The sequence below is a fragment of the Fukomys damarensis genome, unplaced genomic scaffold (genome assembly GCF_012274545.1).
Source record: "Fukomys damarensis isolate Sample0158 unplaced genomic scaffold, DMR_v1.0_HiC HiC_scaffold_33, whole genome shotgun sequence".
Lineage (NCBI taxonomy): Eukaryota > Metazoa > Chordata > Mammalia > Rodentia > Bathyergidae > Fukomys > Fukomys damarensis.
Window position 1 is genome coordinate 50,534,973 of NW_022900945.1, and position 18,635 is coordinate 50,553,607.

At 44.5% G+C, this 18,635-nt stretch overlaps 2 protein-coding genes and 1 long non-coding RNA gene across 7 annotated transcripts in view; 2 read left to right on the top strand and 1 right to left on the bottom strand.

Moving 5' to 3' along the window:
• The window catches only part of Bcl9 (BCL9 transcription coactivator), an 80,605-nt gene extending 77,442 nt beyond the window's left edge, over nucleotides 1–3,163 (top strand). For 2 of the 5 annotated variants that reach the window (XM_010623148.2, XM_033758311.1), the window contains exon 10: nucleotides 832–3,161. In XM_010623148.2, the coding sequence (XP_010621450.1) occupies nucleotides 832–1,949 (1,118 nt within the window). In that variant the 3' untranslated portion in view covers nucleotides 1,950–3,161. Of the gene's footprint in view, nucleotides 1–831 lie in introns of all 5 variants that reach the window. The other 3 variants (XM_033758314.1, XM_033758312.1, XM_033758313.1) reach the window with 3 other exon arrangements.
• Nucleotides 3,164–3,687: 524 nt separating this feature from the next.
• LOC117284023 lies at nucleotides 3,688–6,815 on the top strand. The gene is made up of 3 exons (XR_004515093.1): nucleotides 3,688–3,743; nucleotides 3,979–4,103; nucleotides 6,236–6,815. It is a non-coding gene; the product is annotated as an uncharacterized LOC117284023 (long non-coding RNA).
• Acp6 (acid phosphatase 6, lysophosphatidic) overlaps nucleotides 5,247–18,635 on the bottom strand; it is a 39,217-nt gene continuing 25,828 nt past the window's right edge. Inside the window, exon 11 of the mRNA XM_033758318.1 lies at nucleotides 5,247–5,307. The gene's annotated coding sequence lies outside the window, so the exon portion shown is untranslated. The remainder of the gene's footprint in view (nucleotides 5,308–18,635) is intronic.

An 18,635-nucleotide genomic window follows, 5' to 3' on the forward strand; every position in this document is an offset into this window, starting at 1 on the left:
CCCGTTTCCTAGAGGAGCACTTTGTTTAGGGCTAGGGAGATAACAGAATTTTTCCTTTTCCTGCTTGTCATGCTTGCATTCCTATACCCAGCCCCACCTTCACAACTGCACTAACAGGAAATGATCTGGGATGGTGAAGGTGATCCGCAAAGGGACCATGATTTTCAACCATGGGTTTCTGGTTCCAGTTCTATTCTGGTGGTGAGGAATGCCATTTATTCATCAGTAGCCCAAGTTAACCAGGTTAAGACATGCTCCCTGAATGGTGCAACACCATTCCTCCCGGAGTCAGTGACCAAATACTTAGATGTCCCAGAGACTATCATAGAACCTGGGTACTTCTCTTTTTGTTTTATTAAAAGAATTTCTTTAGCAGTTTGTGTAACCTAGAGTTTTAAATGCTCTATTTATAAGGCAGTATAAAATAACTCCAGCAGGGAAAAAAAGACGTATTCGATTTGTCTTTTTTTGTAATTGGCCTTGTAGAACAATTAATCTCCAAAAAGGGCTATACTGACATCATTCAAGCAAATTGTTTATTTGTTTATTTATTTTTGGTACGGGGGATCGAACTCGGATCCTTGCACTTACAAGGCGGGCGGCAGAACCACTGAGCTAAATCCCCAGCCCATAAATTGTTTTCTTCTGTCTTATCATTTGCATTTTAGAAATTTTCACATTACTGATGGTAGGGATTATATATTGTATGTTTTCCTGGTACATGACCATGCACATTACATGCTCAATGATTATTTGTTAAATTGCTTTATTACAGTTTTTTCCGAGTTGCTTTTGGTTGAGTTGATTCCTTTGATATCTTTGTTTTTCTAGGAATGGGCATTAATACACAGAATCCTCGAATTTCAGGTCCAAACCCCGTGGTTCCGATGCCAACCCTCAGCCCAATGGGAATGACCCAGCCACTTTCTCACTCCAATCAGATGCCCTCTCCAAATGCCATGGGACCCAGCTTACCACCTCACGGGGTCCCTCTGGGGCCTGGCTTGATGTCACACAATCCTGTCATGGGACATGCGTCCCAGGAGCCTCCAATGGTACCTCAAGGACGGATGGGTTTTCCCCAGGGCTTCCCTCCAGTGCAGTCTCCTCCACAGCAGGTTCCATTCCCTCACAATGGTCCCAGTGGGGGACAAGGCAACTTCCCAGGAGGGATGGGCTTCCCGGGAGAAGGCCCCCTTGGCCGCCCCAGCAACCTGCCCCAAAGTTCAGCAGATGCAGCACTTTGCAAGCCTGGAGGCCCAGGGGGTCCTGACTCCTTCACTGTCCTGGGAAACAGCATGCCTTCGGTGTTTACAGACCCAGATCTACAAGAGGTCATCCGACCTGGAGCCACTGGAATACCGGAGTTTGATCTGTCCCGCATTATTCCATCCGAGAAGCCTAGCCAGACACTGCAATATTTCCCTCGAGGAGAAGTTCCAGGCCGTAAGCAGCCTCAGGGTCCCGGACCTGGGTTTTCGCACATGCAGGGGATGATGAGCGATCAAGCCCCCAGAATGGGACTAGCATTACCTGGCATGGGAGGGCCAGGGCCAGTAGGAACTCCAGACATCCCTCTTGGTACAGCTCCATCCATGCCAGGCCACAATCCAATGAGACCACCAGCCTTTCTCCAGCAAGGCATGATGGGACCTCACCATCGGATGATGTCACCAGCACAATCTACAATGCCCGGCCAGCCCACCCTGATGAGCAATCCAGCTGCTGCCGTGAGCATGATTCCTGGCAAAGATCGGGGGCCTGCAGGGCTCTACACCCACCCTGGGCCTGTGGGCTCTCCAGGCATGATGATGTCCATGCAGGGCATGATGGGACCCCAACAGAACATCATGATCCCCCCACAGATGAGGCCCCGGGGCATGGCTGCCGATGTGGGCATGGGTGGATTTAGCCAAGGACCTGGCAACCCAGGAAACATGATGTTTTAAGCTGCTAAGATTGGACGTGCCGATCCTTGTCAAGATGAGATTCCAGGTCCTGAGAGCTGCTTCGAAGGGCGTTCCAGGCGTACTTACTATTGGTCATGCAATAGGAGAACAGAAACCCGAGGGCTGCTTTGAGGGAGGGGGGAACTTGAGAATGTATGGATTTACCTGAAAACAAATTATCATTTAATCAACAGGTGTGTTTTTTTTAAGATTTATTTTTTAAAAATTATTTTTGTGGACTTGGGTATCCCATGATGGCACCTACTTTTGGAAATCTGTAGCCGTGCTTTGAGAATTGCCATCGGTCATGTGTTGCACCATTCTCTGTATGTTTACGTCCTTTGGACTGGCTTCTCCCAGGATTCTTTTCTGTTTTTGTTTCAATTTGGGCTTTTTTTGTGTGTACTGTACTATATTGTAAAAGGGATTTTAGCAGAGACTTTAGTCTTTGGGGCAAGAGGAGAACAGGAATGCTGGGCTGTTTACTTTAGGTGGAGAATCCATCTTCAGACCTTTGGACTATTTTCTTTCAACTCCAGTGTATAGAAAAACCAAACTACGACCTCAGAGCAGAGTATTAATGAAAAGCACAAAGAAAAAAAAGGAACTAAGTTCAGTGAGGGGTGGGGGGAGGGGGGAAATTTTTCTTTTGAAAAATAATGAAGCTTAGGACTTTTGTCTTTCGTTTCAAGTGCTCTTCAGCACTGTCTCTCCCAGTACACACACCCACCACATTTTTCATTTTCCCCCACCCTCCCTATCTCCTTGGTTAAGTGTTTCCGTCCCTTGTGTCCCCACTGACAACCCTCTGCTTCCTTCCTCTCTGCTGCCCTCTGGCAGCTGCAATACTTGCTGTTCTTCTGGGAAATAACTCCAGTGAAGCCTCACCTTCCATGCTGAGCATCCTCCTGACCTGGCGGGAAGGCTCTGTCCTGGGGTGGCCTCCGGTCCGTCCCCCTTAGCCTTTCCCTTCCCCAGTGTACGCTTTCCTGCCCACCTTGTTTTCTGTTCTCCTTTTATTAGAAATTACCAAGTGAATTTTATTAATGTGGGAGTGGAACAGATGCTAAAAGCTATCCAGGACATTGTTTTTGTTTTGAATTTTGTGGTCCCTTCCCTTTCCTCCTCCTCCCATGCGTAAAACGTTCTGTGTAACCTCCATTGAATTTGGTACAAAACCACTCGCCAGAGCTGTGGTGTCAGAAAAATAAAATATATTGTTTCTTACAAAGTTGAACAGCCTTTTTTGTTCATTTGGATTCCAGCTTGCTTAGTATTGGCCACATTGGTGATGTGATCCAGAAACAATCTTTGTATAGGAGTTGATGGGTAGGATGGGGAGGTATCTGAAAGGCCTTCTGGGATAAAGCCTCTTCCTCCTGTGAGGAGAACTCCTGCAGGTGTGTCTCGCTGTTCCTTTCTCAGTCAGGAAACCCTGGTTGCCAGCAGAAGAGCCTTTACCATGGCAGTTAGTGGTCCGGATCAGGAATTTTTGTGAGAGCCAATTTCAAGGTGTGAAGTAATTCAAAGTCCAAAGGTATATTTTTAGCCCTTTAAATAAACTGGTGTCCCTGCATCTTGCTAAGGTAAAATACTTCTACACCTGCGAGTCCGGGACTTCCAGTCAGTGTTTCTGTGGTCCGCTCTGTGCCCCTCCCGCCTCCCGCTGCCTGTCACCTCTGCCAGCGCCACCAAGTCTGTGCACCATTCGCTTCCCACCACACCTGCCTCCGATGCATCACTGTAACCTGCAAGATACGAATCCGAGAGACTCGCTGTTAGATTTCTGTGCAGGTAATTTTGTTCCAGTGTGTGTATTTCCTTGAGTTGTTGTCAGTGTTTTTAGCTCACTGAGTGGGTGTCTGTGTGCATGTTTGCTCTTAGGTGAGAGAATCTAAGCAAGGAGCAGCAGGTGCAGAGTCATCTGCAGACAAACTAGTATAAATTGGGCTTTACTGGTGTTGCACAGTCTGTGAATGTTGCTGTCTCCGACAAGTGCTTTTGAGAACTGTTTTTCTCTTCCCTCCAGCAGCAGCTGTCCTGTCTTCTCAGTAACACAAGAGCCAGATAACAAAAGTAGAGCTGAACGTTTGAGTACCGCAGTCACCTCTGTTACCTTGCTGATTTCTGAGGGGCCCTATGATGGAGCAGGTGGTAAGCATCTCTGAGCTCAAAAGTTTAAGTGTTCTTAATGAGATCTATTCTGTTGGGCGGTAAAAGTGTTATACTGTGGCGAAATTAGGGTGGTAAGATGATTTTTCTCCCACAAATACAGCTATCTTCGAGGCTCCTGGCCTTGACTGTGTAGACAGAACCACATAACAGCCAACTGTGGGTAGTGCAAGAGGAAAGCCTAGGGGTTAGGTGGAAACTGGCATTTGTGCACTGGTCTGGCTTCCAAGGTAGCTCCACTCTGCTGCACACGATAGTGTCATGGTCACTAAGGGCAGTGGCCCCACTACTGCCCTCAGGTAGGAAGTCCAGACCGCAAAGGATTCCGCTTTCCCGGCAGAGCCGAGTAGCCCTTTGAGGCGGCCACAGCTGCTGGGGTGGGCATCTGCCACAGCCCCCTGCTGGAGGACTGGCAGCTGTGCGGGTCAACTTCCCCATTTCAAACCAGTGGATTTTTAAAAAACTTTCAGAAACCTTCCTTCATTTACTTTATCAGTATATGCTAACATTTCATCACGATTCATGATGAGCCAAGTTTATGTGTTGTTTCAATAGAACAATTTTGAATTTGTTGGGGTTGTTACGCAGTAAAATCGTACTTTGAGGGACTACACTCAGTTGCATAGAGAACTAATGCCAAGGTTTTTAACCATAGGCGAAGGAGTGATAAACATGCTTCAGATTCACATAGTCCTGTGAGGACTCAGCCAGTCTTCTCCCCGGGCCAGAGTTTGGGTTTTGCTACCTAACCCCTAACGTAAAATTAAAGCGACACTTTTAAAAAAGTTGATCCAACATTTCTCCACACCTCTCTACTCTCACGTATCTGGATGTTGTAATTGGACTTCAGTGGCTTCACTGGGGCTGCTTCATGGATGAGCTGCCTGTGCAGCTAGATAGGACCCAGCTTGGTCTAGCAGTTTGCTGTTGCGAAGAAGAGAAACCACAGCAGCTCCACAGTGGTGCTTGACCCTTTCTATTTTTTCTTTCTCCTTAACCAGCAGCTGGGGGGCCCCAGGCAGAGTGGCTGCTGTGTCCCATTTAAACAGTGTACTCTTAGACATTTCCCTTCTTCTCTGAGTACTTTCTTTCAAAGTGCTGAGAGGAGAGGGAAGTTGTACTTACCCCGAGGCATCATGTACTCAGCAGACAGGGTACTTCCTGTGCAGCAGCAACGGTGCTAAGGCTGGAATGGAGAAATGGGAGAGGGAAGGTAGGATGAGGAAAGCCTGGGTGAATGGGCCATTTCATTATGAGGCTTAATGCAGTGCAAGTGTGAAGAGGGTGCAACAGGCCCGAGGAAGTTTCAAAGGAAAGGTGATTTTGAACTGACATCTTGAAGGAGAGAGATTTCCTGGAAGAAACTGGTAAGAGGAAGTGGGAACGGCAGGGCAAAGCAGGATAGGTTCTTTAAGGGAGGCAGAGATAAAACAAAATAAATGAGCTTAGAGGAAGGGGGAAGGTCATGGAGAACCAGGAACAGCCCCTGAAGGAGTCGGACTTTCACGTTGTAAGTGAGGCCTGGAAGTCGCACAGCGGTGGGGCTGATATTCAGCATGTGCGAGGCCCTCATTTGATCCCCAGCACCACAAAAATAAAAATTAAAAAAAAATAAGTCTCAAGTAAGGCAGGCAGGTGATCAGATTGGGTCTTCAGAAAAACTGTTAAACTGAAATGTGAAGAACAGGCTGGAGGTAGGAAAAGGGAACCACAAGATCATCTATAAAAATGGGCTTATTCTACAATTCTCAGACTCCTCTCTTCAGCTTTAAAAAGCATCAAATTGTATTATATTTCTCACACTGTTGAGACAGCTGAACCTTATGGCACTTTGTTTTCTCTAGTCCAGATCTGTAATTCTTTACAAAGTCACCAACTCTTATAGTTAAGAAAAGTCACGAAGTCTTAATTCAGTAGTAAATTTTTAACAACACATTTCAAGCAAATGGTTTATAAAGCACAAAACCAGTCAGCGGCCAAAAATTTCATCTTAGAGGGAGTTAAAATAATGCTGAAGTTATGCCATGAGGGATGTAATAAAATTGTCTCTGTTTAACATGGCTTCTTATCTGGGTTACTGTCCAACAGACACAGATCTGCTTTCTGCCCTATAGGTGACCACACTTCATCTGTCCATTTTTGGGCTCGGTGCTCACCTGCACTTGGCAACCACATACTCGAGGAAGAAGGTAAGTGTGAAGAGTGACCACGGGAAGAAGTCAAAGAAGGTTCAGAAATGTCCTCTCATATACTTAAAGCGTGAAGAAATTCAGTTATTTTACCAAACAGAAAGGACTTGGGCTTCCCTTGCAAAAATACTGCTTTCGAGCCCCCAAGCAACTGTGAGGAATCTTAGGGTTCCAAATAATAGGGTAACGAAAAAAATATTAAAAAAAAAAAAAGAATAGGCTAAAGAAACCCAGCCTCGGTGAAAAGAAAGTACAGTACAAATCTTTGCTTGAGGGTGGAGTGGGACATTAGGCTGGTGAAACTGAAACAGCTAACTTGATGTATTTGTGTGTTGTTCTGAAAGATCTGATTCTCATACCTTGCAAAAGGTAAGGTAGGTCAAACAGTCAAACAAAAAGAAAGCACCTTGGGAAGCAGCCCCCTGGCTACAGTTCTATGCTAGCTACCCTCTTCTTTCTCCGGTGGCCAGAGCTAAGATTGAAGGGCAGAAGCAGCTTATAAATCTCAGTGGTAACCAGTATCCAGTTTTTCTGGTTTTTTGGGTTTTTTGGGTTTTGTTTTTTTTTGCACCAGGGATCGAACTCGGATCCTTGCGCTTGTGAGGCAGGAGCCAGAACCACTGTGCTGAATCCGCAGCCCTTCCAATTAATTTGTATAAGGGTGAATTTAGGTTTTCAGGATTTTAAAGATAAATTTATTAATTTGCTACATCCAAAGTTCTTTCTGTAAAAATCTCCCAGGAGCCTGTGTTTATTTCTCATCTTCCCCAAGTATCCAGGAGCTTTCGCTTTCCTCGTTTCCCATGTACATACAATTCCACTGCTCCTTGGTGAGCACCTTTCCTTGGAAACTCCTGTCCATCACCATGAATCCACTTGCTCTCAAGGGCTCTGAGTACTGGTTTCTGGCTGCTCAGTTCTGAGTGTCCAGTGCAGCTGGGCTGGGCTCAGCACCTTGCTGCAAACTGAGTTATTATCACTGTGTTCTGTCAGAATGCATGTGGTTAGAGGTGATTGTGGAATACTGTGACTTCTTTTGTACTCCAAATACAAAAGTTCTCCTTGGCTTTGGTAAAGTTTGCTTAAATGGCTGTCAGTGGTTTATCTATTAAAACTTTTTAGAAATACACACATTTATTTATAAAAGTGTATATGTAACTTTACTATGCTAAAATATATAAATACATTAATTAAAATGCCATTCAACCCACTGCAGGAAAGATTAGTTTGTTCTCTTAATTCCTACTGTACTTGGTGGCTACAAGGCCTTTAACATACAATCATCATTATTTAAAGGTGATAACACAATGAAGAAACACAAGGATCGCATCCATTCGAAGGATGAACCAGATCACTTAGCCTTCTGCTAAGTGATTTTTTTCCCCCACTGTACCGGGGATCAAACTTGGGCCCTTGCACTCACCAGGCAAGTGGTGAAACCACTGAGCCAAATCCCTGGCTCTGAACCCATGACTTTAGCAAGAACTTTTAAAGTATTACTCTTCACCGAAGACATAAGTACTGACCTTATACCATGCCCTGTGCTAGGCACAGTGGATTATACTAGCTGCTTATAAGTACCCTATATCTAATTGAAGAGAAAATAACAGAAATAATTGCTGAACCAGACTATATTCTATTTTCAGCATTACCATGTTCTATGTTCACATTCCATATAAAAATAATTACAAAACTGGAAATACAGACTGGATGTAACAAGAATGTTATCATACCTGTGACTTCCTATCTGCATTATTTATCTCTCCCTTTCCTTTAGATCTTTACCATCAACATACAAACATCGCCTAGGCTTTGTTCTTGCCTTCTCCTTACTCTAATTCATCCATTCGTAGTCAATGAATACTAGTGCATGCTGACAACGCTAGAATTTCTATCTTCCCCTCAGCTTATCTGTGTGAGTTCTAGACCCTCGCAGTCAATAGGCAGCTTAACAGTGTGTTTTGGGTGTCCAAAGACACTTCTCAAATACACTATGTCTTACTGTTCAGTTTCCCCCAAATCTAATCTCTATTATCCCACTTCCCCATCACACCAAAAAGTGTATTCCATGTCCCCATGCAATTATCACATCAAACACCTAGGAATCACTTTTAATTCTTAACTGCTTGCATAAAACCATTAGCAAACCCTTTGATGTCCATTCCCGAAACATATCTGAAATGTATCCACTTTTCTCCATCACTGAAGTTCAAGTTACCATCTTTCACCTGTTCTATTACATTGTTTTCATAACCTCTTACTCCCATTCAGCCTATTTTCCACATTGTAGATACAGTAATCTTAAAAAGTGTAAATCATAGCCAGGCATGGTGGCACGTGCCTGTAATCCCAGCTACTTGGGAAACTAAGGCAGGAAGATGGCGAGTTCAAGGCCAGCTTGAGCAATTTAGGAAGACACTATCTAACATTTTTTTAAAAAAATAGGGCTGGGGGTGTTCGAGCCCCAGTTTAAAACAAATGGATAAATCACATATATCACTTTCTTGCTTAAAATCCTTCAGTGTCTTCCCAATGCAGTCAGTGTGAAATCCAAAGTTGTTAATGTGCCTAGCAGGCCCTAGGCTTCTCTCTGGCTCCACTGCATGCCCTGCTTCCCTCACCCTTTCTGACTTCAGTATCTCCAGTGTGCTGAGCTCTTCTTGCCTCCGGAGCCCTACACACTGCTTCCTCAGCCTGGCTACCTTGACTCCAGCCCTTCCCGGCAGCTGGCTCCTTGACTCACATCTTTCAGGCCCTAACTTAAAATTTGTCAGCTTCTGAAAGAGACCCTCTCTGCTTGCCCTATCAAAATACCAACCAACACACATTTACACACACGATGTCATTTTGTGTGACAGTGTCTGTGTCCCTCATAGAAATTACTTTCTCTTGCCTGCTCTGTGAAGTCAAGAGCCCAATTTTTCTTGTTCATCATGTGCTCACCATAGTGTCTTTTCTCTTGGAAGATCGGTAAACACTTGTTAAATGAGTGACAGAGAGAAGGGCTGGTGTGAGCTTGGGTGACCAGAAAAGATTTCACAGTACTTTTAGTATAGACCCTATTAAAAAAGCTGGGGTGAAGGAAACAGGGGTGCAACATATATGAGGGAATGGAAGTGGGAATGAGCAGGTGAAGACAATCGAGCCAGATGACACCAAAGAGAACAGCTTCACCAAAATCGATTGGGTAGTAGAATGGGAAATTGAGAAGGGAGGGAAGGCAGAACATGCCCAAAAGTCAAAAAAATTAAAAAAGAGAAAGAAAAAGGAATTTTATCTTAACATGGGAAGCATTTGGTCTTGATCAAAATAATTACTTGCTGGGTATTTTATAAAGGGAGTCTAGCAGGTCTGTGCAGAATGGATTGAGGCAACGGACCATCCAAAGGCCAGAAGAGCTGACTGACAGTACATACGGTATTCCATAGTTGAGGAGCTGAGGTTGGTGCAACGTGATGGTCAAGTCAAGACAGCTGTGGAGGAAGGACTCCAAGCCTTCACTGGATGTTGGGGGACAGGGGAGGAGTCAAATACAATATGAAGATTTTGAGATGAAGGAGCTAAAAAACAATCCATGGTGATGGGAGGCATGAACCTACTGCTCTCCAGAGTCCCAAATGGGTAAACACCTCTCCTTGAGCCATCCAGTAACAGGAGGCTACTCTGTTGATGTCACCAATCTAATGACAGGCAGTCCTGGACTGGAGATTTAGCTCAGTGGTTCCACCGCCTGCCTTGCAAGCGCAAGGTCCTGAGTTCAGTCCTCAGTACCAAAGGCAGGTATGGGAGGCAGAAGAATAAGGGCAGTCCTTATTTCACATGCCGATCTTTCAGATAGATGAAGACACTTCCTACGTCCCTCCTAATTATCTTTTCCCTAAGCTAGATGCCCTACACCAGCAATAAAGACCAGTGAGACCTGGTTGAGATTTCCCTGACCATCCTCTTATTTCGTTAGTTTATAAAAACCTTCAAAGAAGAACCAAAGGGAGTATTTGGTGCCCCAGTCCGGTCATTCATCTCAGTGGGTAGTGGAGTACTGCCTCCTATCTGAACACGGTTTTATTAATGGGTAAGATGTACCATTTTTCCTCCTCTGCTATGGGATTCCATTGGATTTTAGGAAATGGAAACCCAACTTTTTTTTTCATATAAAAAGTCATTACTCTCAGTTCTGTACTTTTCATTTTTATCCTGTATTCTGAGTTATATTACTATTCCTATTTAATTTCAGTATTCATTTTGATCTGTTGTTCCAGCACCTTAACATCCTTAGAAACTTATTTTAACATTCTTTGTATTGGTTTTCTGTAATTTTTGTATCAAGATTTCTTGTATTAAGATTTTCTTCCTTGTGCGGTAAGGGCCCAGAATAAAGTCCTGAGGTTCACAGAGAAACTTTTTTTTCCTCTCTCTCATTTAAAAAAAACTGTGGTTAAAAACACATGGCACAAAATTATAATTTTAAACATTTTTGAGTGTATATGGAGGTGCTATGGCATTAAAGTAAATCTCATTTTTGTGCAACCACCACCACCCTCCATCTCCAGAACTTTTCATAATGCAAAACGCTGTAAACCTGAAACCACTGCCAATTCTTTCCTCACGGAGACCCTGGCAACCTCTTTTCTACGCTCTGTCTCTGTGGATCTGCCTGCTTTAGGCAGCTCATATAAGTGGAACCACACAGTATTTATGCATTTATATCTCACTTATTGCACCCTGCACAATGTCTTCACGGTTCACCCACATTCTAGGTGAGTCAGAGCTGTGTTCCCTTCCGAGGCGATTTCGTTAGATGTGTGTGCTGTGCTGGGCTTACCCGTTAATCACGGCAGGGTCCTCGTGTCGTGTCCTCCCTTTGGCTATTGCGATAATGCTGCTGACCATGAGTGTACAAACATGTTTGAGTCCCTGCTTTCACTTCTTTTGAGTGCAGTATTTACCAGAAGTGGAATCCCTGGACCATATAGAATTCTATGCTTCATGTTTTATGCCACACTATTTTCCACAGTGGCCACATCATTTTACATTCCAACCAGAAACATACAAGTGTTCTAACTCTCCCATGTCTTTGCCGTCACTTGTTATTTTTGTCTAGTTGTTGTTTTTAATAAAAGTCATGCCGAAAGCCTTCATCTTACGGGCATAAAGTGGTATCTTGCTGTGATTTTGGTTTTTATTTCCCTGATAAGTAATAATGTTCAGAACCTTTTCCATGTGTTCATTGACCATCTATCTGTATATCCTTTTTTAAGAAATGCCTGTTCACATGCTTTGCCCAGGTTTGAACAGAATTTGGTTTTTGTTGTTGTCATTTTTTGAGACAGGGTCTCACTATATAATTCAGACTGACCTTTGTAGCCCAGGCTGGTCTCAAACTCACAGTAATCCTCCTGCCTCAGCCTCCTGAGTGCTAGGATTATAGGCGTGTGCCACCACGCCCAGCGAGCAAGATTTGTTTTTATTGTTGAGTTGTTGGTATTTGTTATATATTCTGAATATCAATCCTTTATCAGATGTGTGATTTGTAAATGTTTTCAACATTCTGCGCTGCCTTTTTCACTTTGTTGATGATGTTCTTTCATGCACAAAAGGTTTTAAAATTTTTTGATGAAGTCTAACATCTATTTTTCAAGAAATCATTGTCAAGAACAATGTCATGGAGCTGTTCCCTCATCTCTTCTTCTAAGACTTTTATAGTTAGAGATATTTGTTAGACTGGCATCCATTTAATAATTTATTACATTTTAAAATTTACTCGTGTAATCACTTGTAAGTCTACGTATTATTTAGCTTAGATCATCCATTTACCCATTGAGAAATTGGTTCTTCTACTTTTTCTTTTAATCAATACCTACAAGACTGTGAACTATGGATACAGCAGTGAACTGACCAGGGATGGTCCCTCTTTACCCTCAGCAAACTCAGAGTCCATGGAAGAAGTCAAACATTGAACAAGTGATTAAAACACAATGCAACCCAAGAAAGGGGGAAGCTGCCACATATAAAACAGGAAAACACAACCCAACCTGAAACATGGTATCAAATTTCCTGGGAATCTTTGGTCTGTTAACCCAGGGAGCAAGGAAATAATTTAGCAGACCTACTGATTCTCAGTGGTGATTACTGCTTTCTTTCCTAAATGTTCACATACTTTTGTTTGAGTCTACTCTAGACTTTACTGGGGACCAAGGAGCTAACCAGTCTTTAGATTCTGGGATCCAGCCAGGGTTTAAAACTGGACCACATTTATCTTTGTATTTTTTTTCTCTGTGACTAGAACTCTGAGCGTTCCTTAATTTCTCGTAGATTACTATCTGAGGTGACACCTGTTAATTTCTTTATCTACCTCGGGGTACTGCTCATCAGATATATAAGGATCTGAAGTTATTAAAAGCAATCAGGCACAATGTCCTCACCCCTCTGAGGTTTCAGTCCCTCCCAACGTTTCTTTGGCCAGTTGTAGTTTGAAGACAGATTCATTTGTTAGGCAAAAGAAAAATTTGGAATGAACTGGCTTCATTTTCCCCGTCTTCTATTAAATCCTTTTCCCCACACACTGGGCTTGTTCTTTACTTCCTTATTTTCATCCTGAGAATACAGTTTAAAAGCCCATAGCTTTCCCTCCCTGCCCCACCTCTGGTATCTTACGTAAAAACTGGGGAAGCAGGAAAGAAGTGCTTATTGGGGGGTTGAGGAGGTAGTGAGAGGTGATGATGTGGCGTGTGTGTGTGTGTGTGTGTGTGTGTGTGTGTGTGTGTGTGTGTACAGCTAGAAACAAGGGATAGAAGGTCAGTGAGAGGTTCGGACTAGCTATGGAGACGTGAATTCTCTCCACGGGACTGAAAGGACAGAGAACCAACTGGAGGGCCAACAATGAAGGGACTGGCAAAGTCCGAAGTGGGGAAGATGTTCCAGCAAACAAAGCTGAAATTCACAGAACAGGAAGAAAACTTTAAAGTGATCCCAGCCCACCTCTCCCATGTAACTGATGAGGAAATGGCTGTCCAGGTAGAACAGAGATGTCAGTAAGCTAGCTAGGAAGGCACAAAGTTGTATAAATCCCAAGAGCTGTGGGGAGTGATTTTAAAGGATTAGGAGTTGGCCCACAGGGCCAAATGCTGGGCAGGAATCAAGGAAGGTGAGGGCACGAAGAATGAGTTTTGAAATAGATTATTCCTTGGTCTTCCTTGGTGCAGGTTTGATAAAGTAGAAGAAATGGAAAGTATGGCTGGGAAAGGGTTTGGATGTGAAAGAGACAAGAAGACACTAAATTATGTGTACTCGATAAATCTGGTAACACCAGTCAAGCGAAATAGTATGGTAGTTAGAAAGAAAGTAGAAATTAGGAAAGTTTAAGATGATGGAAATACTAAGTAGGAAGGAATCAGCAGTTCATTAGGAAGGACTGGACACAGAGAATGCCTGTCATCTTGATAGGAAATCACGGGAAGCATGAAAGGAATCCAAGCAAGGTGAAGGTGAGCTTGGGGGAAGGCAGGCAACAAAGTGAAAAGGCGCAGACACTAAATGCGGCGAAGGAGACAAAGCAAAGGGTGAGTCCTCCAAGAGGAGCAATGTGGGGATTCTGTCCTAGGAGAAAACCAAGCCGATGCCAAGGTCGAAGGCAGAGTCTCAGCCCTGTCTCTGCTCTTTTCTGAGTGTCAGACTCGAGCTCTTTGAGCTTCACATTTGGGTGTTGCAGGGGTTTCGTGAAACTGGTATCAGACATTTGTGCATAAATTTACTGAGTCATGGAGCATTTCTGAGAGTCAGTCACCTCAGAGTTTGCACTGCAAAGATCTGAAGTGATTGCTCAAGGGAGTCCATTCAAAATTTCTCAAGACACCCTGGCTGGGCAGTCAGAAGGCTCTAGGTGGAATCAAATTTGTGTTTCTTCTTTGGGAAGGAAAGTCTAGAGAACCCTCTTGCTGCTCTCCTGGGCGCTGAAAGGTAGCACTAAAAAGCCTTATAGAAAAATACATCAGAGTGGAAATTCCATGAAGGGATGGGGAGGCGGCAGCAGGAAGGTGTTATTCTTCACCACAATTTCCTGGAATCCCCAAAGTCCAACCAACCCCAGGTGAGCATAAAGCAACATTTTAGTAGGGTTATACTGGGGTCACTAGATTCTCAAGCACTTCTCTTCTTTAAAGTTGAGTCATCAAATTAGAGGGCCAGACCTCCTCCCTGACCACACAAAAAGCAAAATGAGGCTTGCTATTGACTCGGACCATCCAGAGAGAATGCAGGGTGCTGCAGAGAGTGAGTGGCTGTGGTGCAACATCCGGCTAAATGCCAGGGGAGGGGCTGGGGATTTAGCTCAGTGGTTCTGGAGCCTGACTCGTAAGCGCAAGGACCCGAGTTCGATCCCCCCCTTTGCCATTCCCGCGTTCAAAAGTTTATAAATTGCTGGCTGAATTTATTAAAAGTGGAAGCCTTCCAGAAACCTCCCTAGTCTGCTTGGTGATTCTGCACCTTGCCCTCCCAGTCCAAGTTCCTGAACCTTTGTTCCGCGAACAGGCTCATGGAGTGGTAGGAGAATGAGGCTTGAGAGGTGCTCGGGGGCCCTGTCCTGTGAAGCATCCAACACTAGGGATTTGGGATAGTCACGCAGCCAGTTTTGAACATGCCTGACTGCCTCAGTGCCCAGCCTATCCTTACCCATCTTGTCCTCAAACACACTGCCAAAGATTACACCATGATCCAAGAACACCCATCCTACACACTGAACAGTCCCCTTCCAGGCCTCCCTAACAGTATGATTCAACAAGACACACCGGATGCACAACTGCAGTTCAGAACCCATCAAACCTCCATCCTGCTAAGTGGTCATGGCCAAGCAATAGTCTCTCATTTTCAGTTTCTAGTGGTTTCCCTATTGCTCCGTAATGTCACCTTACTCCTAGAACTGAACCACTAGGGTATGGAGCATTTGGGGATACTCCAACCTAGGCAGCCACCCATCCTTCAGCCTTTCTCCTTCCTGATCTCTTCTATCCTTCTCTCCACAAGGCCCAGGTAAGCTGTCTACCTCTACGCATCTGGCTTCAGTTGCTAACAGCCCCAGGGACTGTGTTCTCCTCTCCCAGAAGCCCTGCTGGTTTGACCCCATCAAGTTCTACTTACCCGAGTGTTATACAACCCTCCCCTTAATTACACACTCAATCAGTTCCTCCCAAGCTCAGCAATTTGTGGTCTCTGGGCATCCCCCGGCTGCTTTCCGGACATGGCTCACAGGCTGGGCCTTGGCAAGCCTCTGAAGCACTAACGGGGTTTCTAAGGCCACGATGCCCAGAGTTGAAAGCCTTGCTGCTATTTCACACTCTATTTCCTTCCAAATTAATTCTCTGATGAATACTGTCCTTTGCAGTGATTCAGTGCAAGCCATTTCCTTACATCTTTCCCTTACCTTTGAGACTTTTAATCTTCCTGGAATCCAGACTGTCCTCTGTGAGAAATCTGCCTCAGAGAAAAATGCCCTACTTTTCCTACCAATATAAACAGCTCTACCAACACCAGCCCTGACCTCATACAGAGCACACCTCCTTCGCTGGCTCACCTGGGCTATACCTCTGATTTCAAAGCCTCCTCTGTAAATGTCTACACCACAAGGAGTGGCTCAGATTTCTGTGCATTCAGCAGCTACTGAATTGTTTTTCTTTTTAAAGCCCAAATTCAAGAAGATACAGATTAAAATTTGTATCTGAGCAGCTAGCCTGTCAGACACTTCCATAAATTTTACTTAATACCCACCCACCGCACCTCTTCCTACCACCAGAGACAGAATTATCACCCTCAACATACAACAGAGACTGAAATACTCAAGGTCACAGGACCCAGGAGAGTGGTAAAGCTAAAATTCAGGTAACTAGCCCCAACTCTAAGCAAGGTAGGTGTGGTTTAAGCAGCCGTAGAACATGTTCGCCTTTAGTGACCAAGCTCTTACCGCTCAGGGGCAAGCCATCTGACTCAGCACCAGCTGCCACCTGTTGCTTGAATACTCAAGAGGACCCACAAAGAAGCATCTCTGGCAGCAACGTGAGCAGTGCTTTAGTTTTGTGTAACATTTTTCATCTTAAGCTGTGCTTTCCATACTGTGACCATTAATCTGAAATGTCAACTTCATCGGATTAAGAAATGTCCAGCATAGTAGTAAGGCATGCTCCTGGATTTGTCTGGCTGGGCCAGGGAGGCCACGACCTCGGGTCCTATATACGGTCCCCTGCCCCTTCCTCTCTGGCACTATTCTGCTCTGCTTCCTGGCCTCCATGAACTAGGCATCTTTGTTCTGTCACAGCCTTCCACCATGATGTCTTAGCGGGGAGTCATCTTACCATGGACTGAATCCCTGAAACCTAAATTAAAATACTCCTCCTGTAATTTGCGGGTATTGTGTTACAGCAATGGAAAAGCTAATACACATACCTAATCTACAATGCGGTTGGGAAGATAATATATTGCAATCTCATTTTACAAATGCAAATAGATAGATGTTTTAGCTATTTTGGCAGTGATAGTGCCACTCCTTGTCCTTGTGCACGCTAAGCACATGGTCTTTGCATGACTACACTCCTAGACGCACAGACATTAATAGAAAGTTAACTTCCCCAAAGTTACACAGATAATACATAGAGGTAGGACTTGAACTCTGAGCTCAAGACTCCAAGATTAGTGCTCTCGAGTCCTCAGGCATTGGGTTGGACCTTTTTTTTTCAGAAATGGTTATCATTTCTCCTTCCCTATTTCTTCAGGGAAAGGTACACTGCATAGACCAGGTGAAAAGGACAAATGAGACGAGGGTTTTTGTTTGTTTATTTCTTGTTTTGAATTGGAGAACATGTTTTCTCAGCTCTCTGCAGCCTAATTTACAGAAGGAACAGGTTCTCAAAGGCTGGGAAGGTTCCTTGGCCACTAGAGGGCTGAGCTTGAACAGAGCACACAGTGGGCTTCCTAGAGAATTTCCCACAGGCTGAAGGGGCTCATACAGGGCTCCAGGCCCAAAGTGGAAGAATGATACTTCTTTAGCATATGTTAAACTTCTCCCAGCATCCTTTATAGGTAGGTGGCCAGTGTCCTAGAAGATTGCAGCTGAGGACAAGGGATGCCACTTAGAAGGACTTGAGTTTCTCACAGTGACTACAGATGGTGCAGTGCTCTGAGGACTGGGGTGGGGGGTTCCATCCTCTTGTCATCCTTTGTAACTAACCAGGAGACACTGTTACCAGGGACAGCATACAGCAGTGACTGGTCTTGTCTAAAGACAATCATTTCATCTCACCCACTGCTGGGGGCGAGAGTTCTGTGAGTCAGGACCCCTCGGGAAGATCCCTCAGGTGAATCCCAGATCAAGTGAATCCTACCCAAGCAAGCCCGGCCCCCTCTCTTCAGCCCTGGAAGGTCCTTTACTTCACCGTCCAAGGATGAGACTCCCCTCTAAAAATTATTTGAACCTTAACATCACTCTTAAGACTTCTTAGACAAAGGAGATAAGGCCAGAAGTAGGTCAGAAGTTCCCGAAGTGCTTCTCACTCCACCGTTTCCCTTTCAGTCCACAGGTGGGCAAACATCAGCATCTGCTTTGTAGCGGAGGAAGTATGTCATAGAAGTTAAATGATTTGCTCACAGGCACACAGCTGGCGAGAGGGGAGCCAGGGTTCTAAGTCCCCTGTGCACAGGAGCACACTGCCCAAGGAAGGGCAAGTGAGAGGCCACACCACTTGCCACGAAGAGTAGATGAAAGGTACATTCCAGTTGAGGAGAACTGCCACAAGAATGCAGGAGGAGCAGGGAGACACAGGAAAAGGACAAAGAAAGAACTGGAGGCCTTTGTTTTCTCAGTTCTCACAACAACCATATTACATACAACTACCCCCATTTTACGTGAATTTCCTAGAAACATCCATTCAAGGGACACAGGAAACAAATACAGGCCAGAATCTGAACGCAGTAGAAGTCTGGGTGTTTTCCTTTACCCTAGGCCTCCTCCTAGTGGTAAATAGGAAGGGGACAAGTGTGCAGAAGCCATCTTCATGCTCGCAGAAAGGAAAATCTTGGAGATCAGAATTCATTCACTCAGTACATAGGTGCTGAGGTCTAGTTTGCACCCAGCCCTGTACTTTGGATCTACACAGCCCCTTAAAGGGTAAGCAAAAACAGGGGAGGCTTACAGATTAGCAGCGATGGACAGGCAGAGAATGTGTCTCCGGGGTCAGGGTGAAAGGGAATTTTTAGGCAGACATATATATATATATATATATATGTGTGTGTGTGTGTGTGTATATATATATATATGTGTGTGTGTGTGTATATATATATATAT